General features: G+C 38.9%; 1 protein-coding gene across 1 annotated transcript in view; it reads left to right on the top strand.

Moving 5' to 3' along the window:
• The window catches only part of GANC (glucosidase alpha, neutral C), a 75,249-nt gene that overhangs the window by 21,633 nt on the left and 39,181 nt on the right, over positions 1-14,435 (top strand). Inside the window, 3 exon segments of the mRNA XM_030318423.1 lie at positions 7,369-7,414; positions 11,947-12,013; positions 13,412-13,508. Of these exon segments, the coding sequence (XP_030174283.1) occupies positions 7,369-7,414; positions 11,947-12,013; positions 13,412-13,508 (210 nt within the window).

The following is a 14,435-nucleotide window of genomic DNA, read 5'->3' as shown; positions in this document are numbered from 1 at the left end:
TGATGGGTACCATTTTTCTTACTCCTTCTACCTAGTTGGCCCAGCATTAGTGGATATCAGTTCTGGCACTCTTTACTATGCTAGTGCCACTCACCCCACCCCAGTGCTCCCCTGAAGACTTGTCCCACCCAAGCCACCTCCCAGCCTAAAGACCTTCTCAAGTGTTTTCTGCACCCTGGCATTCCTGGCAGGTGCTTTAGCTCACATTACACCTCCTGCCAAGCAGCCTCCAACCCCAGCACTTGCAGTAGGCAACCCCAGCTAGGACCAGAACCCCTCCTCGGCACCTCTGCCGCAGGAGGTCATCCCCACACACTAGAACACCTACAGCAGTCACAGCTGGACCCTGCAGCAAGCCAGGCAGGAGACATGCCCCACCCACCAGTGCACTCACAGCTGTCATTGCCAGGCCTCACAGCCAGCCATGCCAGGGACCAACCCCACACACCAGCATATTCACAACAGTCACAACCAGGCCTCTCAGCCAGATGGGCCAGGGGCTAGCCCCACTAACCAGTATGACCATAGCAGTCACAGCCAGAACTCACAGACAGTCATGCTGGAGGATAGCCCCATACACCTGTGAGTTTGCACCAGTTGCAACCTGGCCACAACAGGAAGGTGCACACAGCCCACACAGGGAATGCTCTTGGGGCACCTGACCGTGGGTGACGAGGGTGTTTGTGCTACTGGGCCCACAGGACACCTTCTACTCCTTCAAGATCAGAGATGTAACTGATCTGCCTAATACATAGAAGCAAACAGAGACTTAGGCAAAATGAGGAGACAGAAGAATATATTCCAAATGAAAAGAACAAGACAAACTTCAGAAAAAGAACTAAACAAAACAGATAAGCAATCTGCTTGATAGAGAATTTAAAGTAATGTTCTCCAAATTCAGGAGAAGAATGGATGAACACGGTGAAAAACTTCAATAAGGAGATAGAAAACACAAAAAGAACCCATCAGCTGAAGGATAAAATAACTGAAATGAGAAATACACTAGAGGGAATCAGCAGATTAGATGACGCAGAAGAACAGATCAGCAATCTGGAAGACAGGTAGTGTAAATCTCCCCATCAGAACAGCAAAAAGAAAAAAGAATTAAAAAAAATGAACATAGTTTATTTATTAAAATTTTTTTATTTAATAATTTAATTTAATTTTAATTTAATTTAATTTTAATTTAATTTAATAATTAATTTATTAAAAAAAATTTTTCCAATGCTTATTTATTTTTGAGAGACAGAGAGAGAGTGTGAGTAGGGAAGGGACGGGAGAGAGAGGGAGACACAGAATTCAAAGCAGGCTCCAGGCTCTGAGCTGTCAGCACAGAGCCTGATGCAGGGCTCGAACCCACAAACCATGAGATCATGACCTGGCCGAAGTCGAACGCCCAATCCACTCAGCCACCCAGAAGCCTCTAAAAAAAATGAGCGTAGTTTAAGGGACCACTGGGACGTTAAGCATACGGACATTCACATTATAGGGGTCCCAGAAGGAGAAGAGAGAGAGAGAGGGACAGAAACTCTATTTAGAGAAATAATGGGGGGCACCTGGTTCTTTGAAAAGATAACAAAATTGATAAAACTTTATCCAGACTCATCAAGAAAAATAGAGGCCCAAATAAATAAAATCAAATGAAAGAGAAGTTACAGTCAATACCACAGAAATAAAAGGATCATAAGAGACAACTACAAACATTTACATGCCAGCAAATAGGAGAACCTAGAATAAGTGGATAAATTCCTAAAACATACAGCCTTCCAAGACTGCATCAAGAAAAAATAGAAAATGTGAACGAATTGTGAGTAATGAAATTGAAACAGTAATCCAAAATGCCTAGCAAACAAAAGGCTAGGACTACACAACGACTTCAGAGGTGAATTCTACAAAACCTTTGAAGAAGAGTTATTATCTGTTCTTCTCAAAATATTCCAAAAAATTGAAGAAGACTTAATGCTTCCAAACTCATTCTATGAGGCCAGAATTGCCTTAATACCAAAACCAATACCAAAAAAAAAAAAAAAATTAATTACAGGCCAATATTCTTGATGAACATTGATATAAAAACCCTACACAAAATATTAGCAAACCAAATTCAACAATGCTTTAAAAGAATCATACATCATGATCAAATGAGACTTATTCTAAGGATAAAAGGATGGTTCAATATCCACAAATTAAGCAACATGATACACCACATTAACAAAAATAAGGATAAAAATCATATGATTATCTCAGTAGATGCAGAAATGGAATTTGATAAATTCAACATCATTCATTATAAAAAATCTTTCAACAAAGTTGGTATGGAAGGAACATACCTTAACATAATAAATGCCATGTATGGCAACCCACAGCTAACATCGTACTCAACAGTGAAAAGCTGAAACCCTTTTCTCTTAGAACACGAACAGAACAAGGATGCCCACTCATCACTTTTATTCAAAAATACTGGAATCCTAAACACAGCAATAAAACAAGAAAAAGAAATAAAGCCCTTTTAAATGGGAAAAGAAGTAAAATTGTCACTATGTGAAGACTACATGATATTGTATACAGAAAACACTAAAGATTCTACCAAAAATAAACACATAAATCATTTTTAAAAACTCTTTGAATTAATAAATTAATTCACTAATACAGGATACAAAACAAATATACAGAAATCTGTTGCATTTTTTATATACTTATAATGAACTATCAGAAAGAGTAATTAAGAAAACAATCCCATTTGCAATTGCATCAAAATGAATAAAATAACTAGGGTTAAATGTAACCAAGGGGGTGAAAGACCTGAACCCTGAAATCTATAAGACATTGATGAAAGAAACTGAAGACAGCACAAGTAAATGGAAAGGTACACTGCTCATGGATTGGAAGAATTAATATTGTTAAAATATCCATACTACCCAAAGCGGTCTGCAGATTGAATGTAATTTCTATCAAAATACCAATGGAGGGCGCCTGGGTGGCGCAGTCGGTTAAGCGTCCGACTTCAGCCAGGTCACGATCTCGCCGGTCCGGGAGTTCGAGCCCCGCGTCGGGCTCTGGGCTGATGGCTCAGAGCCTGGAGCCTGTTTTCAGATTCTGTGTCTCCCTCTCTCTCTGCCCCTTCCCCCGTTCACGCTCTGTCTCTCTCTGTCCCAAAAATAAATAAACGTTGAAAAAAAAAATTAAAAAAAAAAAAAAAAAAAATAAAAAAAAAAAACAAAATACCAATGGAATTTTTCTCAGAAATAGAACAAATAATCCTAAAATTTGTACAGAACCACAAAAGATTCCAATAGCCAAAGCAATCTTGAGAAAGAGAACAAAACTAGAGGTATCATGTTCCTTGATTTCAAAGTATACTACAAAGATACAGTTATCAAAACAGTATGGTATTGGCACAAAAAAAAACATGGAGAGTTTTGGAAAACAATAGAGAGTCCAGAAATAAATACATGCATATACAGTCAATCTTCAACAAAGGAAGGAAGAACATACAATGGGGAAAAGATAGCCTCTTCAATAAATGGCATTGGCTACTAGGTATTTAACCAAAGAAAACAAAAACACTAATTCAAAAAGATATGTGCACCCCTATGTTTACTGCAGCATTATTTGCAGTAGTCAAGATATGGATGCAACCCAAGTGTCCATCCATAAATGAATGGATAAAGAAGACAGTGTCTACACACACACACACACACACACACACACACACACACACACACAATATTACTCAGCCATGAAAAGGAATGAAATCTTGCCATTTGCAACAACATGGACAGATCTAGAAGGTACCATGATAAGTAAAGTCAGTCCGACAAAGACAGATACCTAATAATTTCACTCATGTGGAATATAAGAAGCAAAACAAATGAACAAATAAAAAGACAAAAAAAAAAAAAAACCAGACTCTTAAATACAGAGAACAAACTGGGCGTTGCCAGAGGGGAGGTGAGGGGGGGATGGGTGAAATAGATGAAGGGGATTAGGAGTACACTTATTGTGATGAGTAGTGGGTAATGTGTAGAAATATTGAATCATTATACTGTATACCTCAAACTAATACGACACCGTATGTTAATTTTACTTGAATCAAAATATATTTAAAAATGAATCTAGGTATAGACCTTACACCCTTCACACACCTGAGGGGCTCAGTCAGTAAGCGTCTGACTCATGATCTCAGCTCAGGGGCTTGATCTCAGGGTCGTGAGTTCAAGCCCTGCTTTGGTCTCCACTTTTTAAGTATTAAAAATAAAAACTCAAAATAGGTCATAGATCTAAATGTAAAATAAAACTATAAAACTCCTAGAAGATAACAGAAGAAAACCTAGATGACCTTGGGTATGGTGATGATTTTTTAATATACTACCAAAGTCATGATTCACAAAAGAAATAATTGATAAATTAGGCTTCATTAAAATTAAAAACTAGGGGTACCCAGGTGGCTTAGTCAGTTGAGGGTCCAACTCCTGATTTTGGCTCAGGTCATGATCCAGAGTCATGGCATTGAGCCTGCATTGGGCTCCACACTGAACATGGAGCCTGCTTGAGATTCTCTCTCTCTCTCCCTCTGCCCCCTCTCCCTGGCTCATGCTCTATCTCTCTCTCAAATAAAATTTAAAAAAACTTTTAAAGATAATAAAAATAAATTTAAAAAAATTAAAAACTATTGCTCTATGAAAAAAAATGATAAGGAAATAAGAAGATAAGCCACAGACTAGGAAGAAATATCTGCAAAAAAACACATCAAATAAAGGACTGCTATCCAAAATATACAAAGAACTCTTAAAATTCAACAGTAAGAAAGTGAACACTCAAAATGTACAAAGGAGTTGAACAGAAACCTTACCAAAAAAGATAAACAGATGGCAAGTAAGCATATGAAAAGATGTTCAACATCATATGTCATTAGTTAAACAAGAAACCATTACATATCTGTTAGAATGACCAAAATCCAGAACACTGGTAACAAAATGCTGGGGAGGATGTGGAACAACAGGAACTCACATTAATTGCTGTTGGGGCTGCAAAATGATATAGTCATGTTGGAAGACAGTTTGATAATTTCTTACAAAACTAAACATACTCTTACCATATAATTCAACAATCATGCTTCTTGTTATTTACCCAAAGGAGATGGAAATCTATGTCTACACAAAAACCTGCTCATGGATATTTATAGCAATTTTATTCTTAATCGCCAAAACTTAGAAGCCGTCAGGATATCCTTCAGTAGATGAATAAACTATGGTACATCCAAATAATAGAATATTATTCAGTACCTAAAAGAAATGAACTATCAAGCCATGAAAAGACATGGAGGGAACTCAAATGCAAGTTTTACCAAGTGAAAGAAGCCAAACTGAAAAAGGCTACCTACTCTATGTTTCCAACTATATAAAATTCTGGAAAAGGGAAAATTATGGAGATAGTAAAAAGATCAGTAGTTTCCAGGGGTTAAGTAAGCCAAAGGGATACCTAAGCAGAACACAGATTTTAAGGGCAGTGAAATTACTCTGCATGATACTACAGTGGTGGGTAAATGTCATGATACATTTGTCAAAACCCATAGAATATACAATGCCAAGAATGAACCCTAATATAAACTATGGACTTGGGGTGATAATGATGTGTCAGTGCAGGTTCACTGATTGTAATAAATGTAGCACTCTGGTACAGGATGTTAACAGCGGGGGAGACTGTGAGTGTGTAGGGACAGTTGGTCATATGAGAACTCTACACTTTCTGCTTAGTTTTGCTGTGAACCTAAAACTGTTGTAAAAAATAAAATTTGTTAACTCTTTTTTTTAATTAAAAGGCACCAGGGATACCTGGGTGGCTCAGTACGTTAAGTGTCCACTTCAGCTCAGGTCATGATCTCACGGTTTGTGGGTTCCAGCCTCTCATGGGGCTCTGTGCTGACAGCTCAGAGCCTGGAGCCTGCTTTGGATTCTGTGTCTCCCTCTCTCTCTGCCCCTCCCCTGCTCATGCTCTGTCTCTCTCTGTCTCTCTCAAAAGTAAACAAATGTTAAAAAAAATTTTTTTAATGAAATAAAAAAATCAAAAGGCAACATACTAGTTGTCTTAAATTTCACCACAAATTTTTAACATGTATAAGAATTCAAAAATTAATATGCATCTATAGGAAGAACTTATACAAATTGATAGAAAAAGAGGAACACACAAATAAACAATGGGTGATACAAACTGCAGCAACATATATTATCATGACGAATATCAAAATTTTTTAATATCAAAAGATTTTTAAGGAAAAGCCAAATGTGCGTTTGAGGACTTGTACACTCATGGGAATGGGATAAAAAACAGCAAGGGAGTGATTCCACACAAAACTTGGTAAAGCGGTTACCTCTGAAGAGCACAGCGAGGAGATGGATGATACATTGAGGAGAGGCGCTATGATGCCAGACGAACAAGTCTATTGCTTATGTGGCTTCGTAGTCGTTACTTTAGTATTCATTTTTAACCTCTGAACTTATATACTCTTCTATATTCGTACTGTATTTTACACTAAAAAATTAATGTATAATGAGGGTGAATAGACAATTCACAGAAGAAATAGAAATGCCATTTAATGTATACAAAAGCACTTTACGTCATTAATGAAAGAAATTCAAAGTGAAAAGCATTACCTTGTCTAAAATTTTAGACTGCCAACGATTTTTGTTTTTATTTTTAGATTTTTTTTAATCTTTATTTTTGAGACAGACAGAGACAGAGTAAGAGCGGGGGAGGGGCAGAGAGAGAGGGAGACAGAATCTGAAGCAGGCTCCAGGCTGTCGGCACAGAGCCCGATGGGGGGCTCGAACTCATGGACTGTGAGATTGTGACCTGAGCCAAAGTCAGACGCTTAACTGACAGAGCCACCCAGGTGCCCTGGCAATGATTTTAAAAGTGTATAAGGTCCAGTATTGTTAAGAACGGGGAGAAATGAGCACTCAAATCCACGTATGCCCGATAGTTTAAATTGTTACAATTAAATTGGAAGACAGTGCATTATGTTGCTTTGTAGGAGGTTAACATTGGAGAGAGGGGGAGCAGTGTTCCACCTTGCTTGCTTATATTTTGTTTTGATATTGTATTATGTATTACATGTATAATAAAAAACTGATAAAGTTTTTTAAGGGTTAATAAGAAAATTCAAACATATTACATTTTAACAAATCAAGCTATTGGATTAATGTTCATCATAAATGTTCCTCAATTTCATAAACTTATTTTATAATTATTTTAATAAGTTAAAAGACATAATTTATGGGGTCTCAAAAGTTAGAAATTAAAATCTTTATCATTTAACAAAATTCTGTTAGTCTTCCCTTGAGTAAAACAACTTTATTTATATTAAAACAGAGCTACCAAAGAAAATAAGGAAGACACATCAGTTGACGCTTCTCAGGTAATACAGATTGAGCAATTTATCTCTTTTTCAAATCTCTTTCACCATCAATATGTGGGATATAATTGTTCTGTTCTTCCCTTCTTCTTACAAATGGGTACTTGATAAATACTGCATATAAATGAGACCATCTATCTCTTGCTCACCTTATTATCTCATTGATCATTCGTCTACTTATGTATTCATTCATTCATTCATAAAACAGGTAATTCTTGAGTGCCTGCTTTTGTGCCAGCTCAAAAAATTATGCTAGACAAGAAGAATCAGCCATGAATAAAACAAATCTCAACCTGTCCTCATGAATCTTAGAATCTAATGGGAAAGACAGACTCTGACAAGTACAAACATGAGGAGTGTTACAAAAGAGTGCTATAGGAGAAGACAGCAAGGAACTTGACCAAGATGAAGGTCAGAAAAGACCTCCTGTAGGAAATGACTTAACAGCTAAAACTGATGCATGAAGATACATAAGCTAGTCAAAAGGTGGAAAAAACACTATTCCAGATAGAGGGGATTTCATATTCAAAGAGCTTGAGGTAGGAAGGAGCACATTTGAAGAAATTTTAAAATATATATATGTATATATTTTAGCAGGAAAAAGAAAAGCAAAGGAAACAGTGTTGTGTTAACAAGGCCAGAGAGATAGGCAGGGGCAACTCAGTGGAAAGTCTTACAATAATTCTTTTAGTAGACAATATTTGTTGAGTATTTCCTATATGCCAGACACTGTTCAAGGAATTGGTGAGATATCATTGAATAAATCAAAGTCCCCCATTACCATGAAGCTGGCATTCTTTATGTCTTGTTAACCTTTTTCGACTTTAACCTAAGAGCAAAGGAAAACTATGGAAAGGTTTGTAAGCAGCAGAGATACATGGTCTGATGTCTGTTTTTAAAGGATTATTTTAGCTGAATTATGAAAAATGAATATTCCAGAAATCTTCTCTTCATCCAAGCCACATGCATCTTTGAAGGATCCCTGACAGTAGGTATGGCCACCAGGAATAGTGAAACATATTTCCAGTGCAGTAAGGACATGCTTCTTCCTCTTGAGGACTGACCCATGCTGATGAATATGAGAGAGAATATTTTTTCCATTTCCAAATAGAGAAGGACAACTAAGACATAGCCTTAGACAGTTTTGTGACGATATGTCAAATCAGCTGTGGGGAGACCTCTAAGTAGATAGCTTAAATAGTGGTTTTGCATCACAGATGCAAAGAATCTGCTGAAGGCTATGAGCCTTCTCTATAAAACAGAATTTTTTTTTTAATTTTTTTTTCAATGTTTATTTATTTTTGGGACAGAGAGAGACAGAGCATGAACGGGGGAGGGGCAGAGAGAGAGGGAGACACAGAATCGGAAACAGGCTCCAGGCTCCGAGCCATCAGCCCAGAGCCCGACGCGGGGCTCGAACTCACGGACCGCGAGATCGTGACCTGGCTGAAGTCGGACGCTTAACCGACTGCGCCACCCAGGCGCCCCTAAAACAGAATTTTTATACTGTTTGAGGGAGTTCACAAACTCTAAAGACCATCCACAGACCCAGAATAATAGTCCCTACAATAAGAATTCAGATGTGATTTAAACACACACACACACACACACACACACACACACACACACACACAGAAGCTCACTTTACAGAAGCTTATAATTATGAAGAAACCACCTAGAAATGGGCAAGGGGCTCATTTTTAAAAAGAAACATGCATTTCTGGGCTCCTGGGTGGCTCAGTCGGTTAAGTGTCCAACTTCTACTCAGGTCATGATCTCACGGCTCGTGGGTTTGAGCCCTGCATTGGGCTCTCTGCTGACATTTCAGAGCCTGGAACCTGCTTCTGATTCTATCTCCGCCTCTCTGTCTCTGCCCCTCCCGTGCTCATGCTGTGTCTCTCTCTCTGTCTCTCAAAAATAAATAAATGTGGGGCGCCTGGGTGGCGCAGTCGGTTGGGCGTCCGACTTCAGCCAGGTCACGATCTCGCGGTCCGTGAGTTCGAGCCCCGCGTCGGGCTCTGGGCTGATGGCTCAGAGCCTGGAGCCTGTTTCCGATTCTGTGTCTCCCTCTCTCTCTGCCCCTCCCCCGTTCATGCTCTGTCTCTCTCTGTCCCAAAAATTAATAAACGTTGAAAAAAAGAATTAAAAAAAAAAAAAGAAAAATAAATAAATGTAAAAAATAAATAAATAAATAAATAAAAAAGAAACATACATTTCATGCACACGTACAATTTTTAGAAAACTTCTTCATTCTGCCAGAGAGGAAGAATGAAACTTGTAAAACCAAGAAAGGAAACTTGTAGAGCCAAGAAAGTTTTGGGCTCTACATCAAAAGATTGTGAACCTGAACAGCCTCACTTCTCACGTAGTTTGGCTAATTGAGGGAGGGCGGCAAAGTACCCACCTCAGCCAAAATGTTTGCTTTTTGACCTAAGTTATTTGATTCTCAATGTTGTGCCTCACACGTTTACAAGAAAAAAAAAAGGATTTAAAAGATCTTACTTATGTAAAGACCGAATTTTTCTTTTTTTTAATATATTTTTAAAATTTTTTCATGTTTATTTATATTTGAGAGAGAGAGAGAGAGAGAGAAAGAGCCTGAGCAGGATAGGGGCAGAGAGACAGAGGCAGAATCCAAAGCAGGCTCCAGGCTCCGAGCTGTCAGCACAGAGGCCGATGGAGGGCTCGAACCTCAGAGCAGTGAGATCATGACCTGAGCTGAAGTTGGTCACTTAACCAACTGAGTCACCCAGGTGCCCTTTTAAAAAATTTTTTTATTGCTTATTTATTTATCAGAGAGAGAGAAACAAAGAGAGTCAGAGGACAAGTGGGGGAGGGGCAGAGAGAGAGGGAGACACAGAATCTGAAGTAGGCTCCAGGTTCCAAGCTGTCAGCACAGAGCCCAGCATAGGGCTCGAACCCATGAACCATAAGATCATGACCTGAGCCGAACTCAGATGCTTAACTGACTGAGCCACCCAGGTGCCCCAAGACTGCATTTTTCAAAGTGCTTTCACAGCATTTTGGCCTGTGTAAAGATACTCATGTCAAACAATTCCTCAGAATTATGTAGAATTACAATATGATCCAGCAATTTCACTCATGGATTTATATCTGAAAGGGAAAGTAGGGACTCAAGCAAATATTTGTATACTTGTGTTCTTAGAAGCATCATTCACAGTAGCCAAAAGGTGAAAACATTCCAGCAACCCAAGAGTCATTGACAGATGAATGCGCACACAAAATGTGGTATATACATACAGCGGAATGTTACTCGACCTTAAAAAGGAAGGCAATTCTGACATATGCTACAAAATGGATGAATCTTGAAGATATTATACTAGATGAAATAAGCAGTCACAAAAAGACAAATACTATATGACTCTAGTTATAAGAAATCTATGTATCTATAGTAGTCACATTCATAGAGACAGGAAGTAGAAGGGTGGTTGTCAGGAGCTGAGGGAGGAAGAAACGGGGAGCTATTGTTTAAGGGTGTGGAGGTTCAGTTTGGGAAGATGTAAAAGTTCCGGAGATAGATGGTGATGATAGTTGCACAGCAATGTGAATGTCTTAATGTCACTTTAAAATGGTGGAAAATGAGGGGCACCTGGCTGGCTCAGTCAGTTACACATTGGGCTTCGGCTCAGGTAATGATCTCATGATTTGTGAGTTTGAGCCAAGCTCCACATAGGGTGTGCCTGAGCCCTCCTTTGGGTGAGCTCAAGCCACAGTCATGTGAGCCCCATTTCTCTCTCTCTCCCTCTCTGCCCGTTGTGGGATTATCTCTGTCTCTCTCTGTCCGTCTCTCACTTGCGCCCTCTCTCTCAAATAAATTAATTAATTAATAAAATAAAATAAAATAAAATGGTAAAAATGAAAAAAAAAAGGGGGGGGGGGTGGGGTAGCACACCTGGCTGGCTCAATCAGTAGAGCATGCAACTCCTCATTTCAGGGTTGTGAGTTCAAGCCCCACATTGGGTGTAGAGATTACTTAAAAAATAAATAAATAAAATGTTTAAAATGAATAGTAAATAAATAATTTAAATGGCAAATTTTATGTTAGATCTATTCTACCACAATAAAAAATCATATTCATGTCAGCTTCAGTTCATAAGGAAGATGATTACTGGCATTTATGTAGAACACAGATCAAATTTGTTAAATATACTGACATCACAAACAGGTCTTTTAACATTTTTTAACATCTATCCAATTTTGAAAGACAGACAGAGCATGAGTGGGGAAGGGGCAGAGAGAGAGGGAGACACACAATCTGAAGCAGGCTCCAGGCTCTGAGCTGTCAGCACAGAGGCTGATGCAGGGCTCAAACTCAGAGCAGTGAGATCATGACCTGAGCTGAAGTTGGGCACTTAACCGACTGAGCCACCCAGGTGCCCCACAAAGTGGTCTTTTAAAAGACAGACTCATTTTCTCAGTCTAATTTTTTAATAATCCAAACAAAATGTACTGTTGTGGTAACCACATTTGTTGCAATGTGTAAACTCAATTTGCTCCTTTTTTTGTGCCACCAGGAAAACCAAGAGGATCTAGGCTTGTGGGAGGAGAAATTCGGAAAATTTGTGGATGTCAAAGTTAATGGTAAAATTGAAACTTGTGTAGTATTAAAGCAGATCTTGCCAAAATCACTAAATGTTGCTACCTATAAGTCCCTTGAGCTCTAGCACCTAAAGAAGTGATTTCTGTAAGGGGAACAGAAATGTCAGATTTGGGTCCTTTATTGTTCAATAATGTATATCAACAGAGAAATAGTGAGTATATACCTTCAGTGGTCTCATGTTAAGGGCCTAGGTCAGCACACTGCTGGTATTACTCAGTATACAGACAGCCGCAAATCCCACATTCTATTTTTATGAGAGTCAAGTGATGAGAAACAAAATTCTAAAGCTCATTAGCTCCAATATTCCAAGCCATTGGTTCTCAACCTTTTCCAAGCCTCCCCATCATTCACACAAGTATCACATACCCATCTGTGAAATTTCTGACTAGACTTAGTGATAGTATGTGTGTGGTGGGGAGTGAAAAGTTTGTCTCTTTTGGATATATGGTTCAGATACTTGGAGCTTATATAGTTGGAAGAAATACTCACTTTCCTCCTTCCTCCTTCCTACCCAGTAGGATAACAGATCCTCCCTAACTCCTTGAGAATTTCTGTTCTAGCATCTGTATCTATAACTTAGTATAACGATCAGGGCTGACATTGTGTCCAAAGTTTATAAGTAGGGGGGGCCATCGGGCTTTCCTTTCTGTAACATCATAATGTTTTTTACCTTCTCTATAGCACCCCCTTTCCATAAATTCCTTTAAATAAGGACCATTTGATGTCAAATACTTTTACCTAAGAGTGAATTTAAGTCTGTTTTCTCTCCTAGTTACTTGCATTTTTCCCATATTTCTAAAATAATTGTTAAATAAAGGACCTTGTCTTTGGTTAAAAACAAAACCAAAAATGTATCTACAGTCATAGGGAAGGGATAATATGAGGAGGCAGGGAAGATCCTCCTGATGGTCTTGGCATTATAGTCCCTGTATGCAGTAAGAATAAATGATCAGGCAGAAGACATCCAGTCTTTCATCTAGTGAAGATTAAAATTGCTCAGTATCCTTTGTTTCCTAATGCAAAGAAGCATGAAGTACATTTTAGGAAATTTTAGATTAGAAAAAAAAATCTAAAACTTCATAGGTATGCTTTACAGATCGAAAGAATATTTACTGTAAATGAGAACACAAAGAGCTTCAAGCATATAGCTAAGGAAACACTAACAAGTGACCAGAACTTTGCCTTGTGCATGTTTGTATCCCCACAGTACCTAAATGTAACATCTTACAGAAAGGGCACACCATGATTTACTGATTGATCAGGGCAAGTTCAGGTCTCTCAATCCCTAGTCTAGTCATCTTGCTACACTCATAAGTAACTGAGTTTCCTTAAATGATTGTCCCATTAAGAAGCAAAATTCTATATCCTGGTCCCTACAGGCCCCGCCTCCATTGGTTTGGATTTCTCCTTGCACGGATTTGAGCATCTTTACGGGATCCCACAACATGCAGAATCACACCAACTTAAAAATACTGGGTAAAGTGAAAACAAAAATTCTTATAGGATGCTCTGGTTTCTGGACTGTAAAATTTTTTTTTTTTTAATGTTTGTTTATTTTCGAAGGAGAGAGAGATAGAGCATGAGCGGGGGAAGAGTAGAGAGAGAGGGAGACACAGAATCCGAAGCAGGCTCCAGGCTCTGAATTGTCAGCACAGAGCCCAGCGCGGGGCTCGAACCCACAAACTGAGATCATGCCCTGAGCCAAAGTCAGATGCTTAATCAACTGAGCCACTCAGGCACCCCTGGACTGTAAAAGTTTGAAGGGAAAATATGTGAGATGTCTGAGCCTGAGCCAATATGTGCCTGGTCTTGTCCTCCTTGAGCAGTGGTTTTCCATTTTGGCAAAAAATTGAGAACTATAAAACTGTAATTCTGAACCTAAAAATATACCGAGGAAGTAAGAATATGGAACTATTGTGGCTGAAGCAGGAGAGAGAGCTTCATCACACCACCTCCCTAGGTTTTGCTTTCACCTCTCTAGGCCTTTCTGTGGAACCTGGGGAGAATACAGGGTGAAAATCACTGACCTAGAAAAAGGTGTTTACCAACCTCTGAGCCAGAGAATGAGACATCCTGGCATCTTGTGGCCCTTGGGTGGCTCAGTCAGTTGAGCGTCCAACTTCGGCTCATGTCACGATCTCATGGTTCATGAGTGCAAGCCCCTCACATCAGGCCTGCTGCTGTCAGTGCAGAGCCTGCTTCGGCTCCTCTGTCCTCCCCCCTCTCTCTCGCCCTCCCCTGCTTGTGCTCTCTTCTCTCTCAAAAATAATAAAACATTAAAAAACAAGAAAAATTGTGGCATCTCATGTCACCTTTGATTCCCTTAGGGGGATCATTTCAGACTAACACTATTGACAAGTAAATGCCAAAGACGTCAGACTAAGGAAGCAAAACCAAAGAGAA

The sequence above is a fragment of the Lynx canadensis genome, chromosome B3 (genome assembly GCF_007474595.2).
Source record: "Lynx canadensis isolate LIC74 chromosome B3, mLynCan4.pri.v2, whole genome shotgun sequence".
Classification (NCBI taxonomy): Eukaryota; Metazoa; Chordata; class Mammalia; order Carnivora; family Felidae; genus Lynx; species Lynx canadensis.
This window is presented reverse-complemented; position numbering and strand designations above follow the sequence as displayed.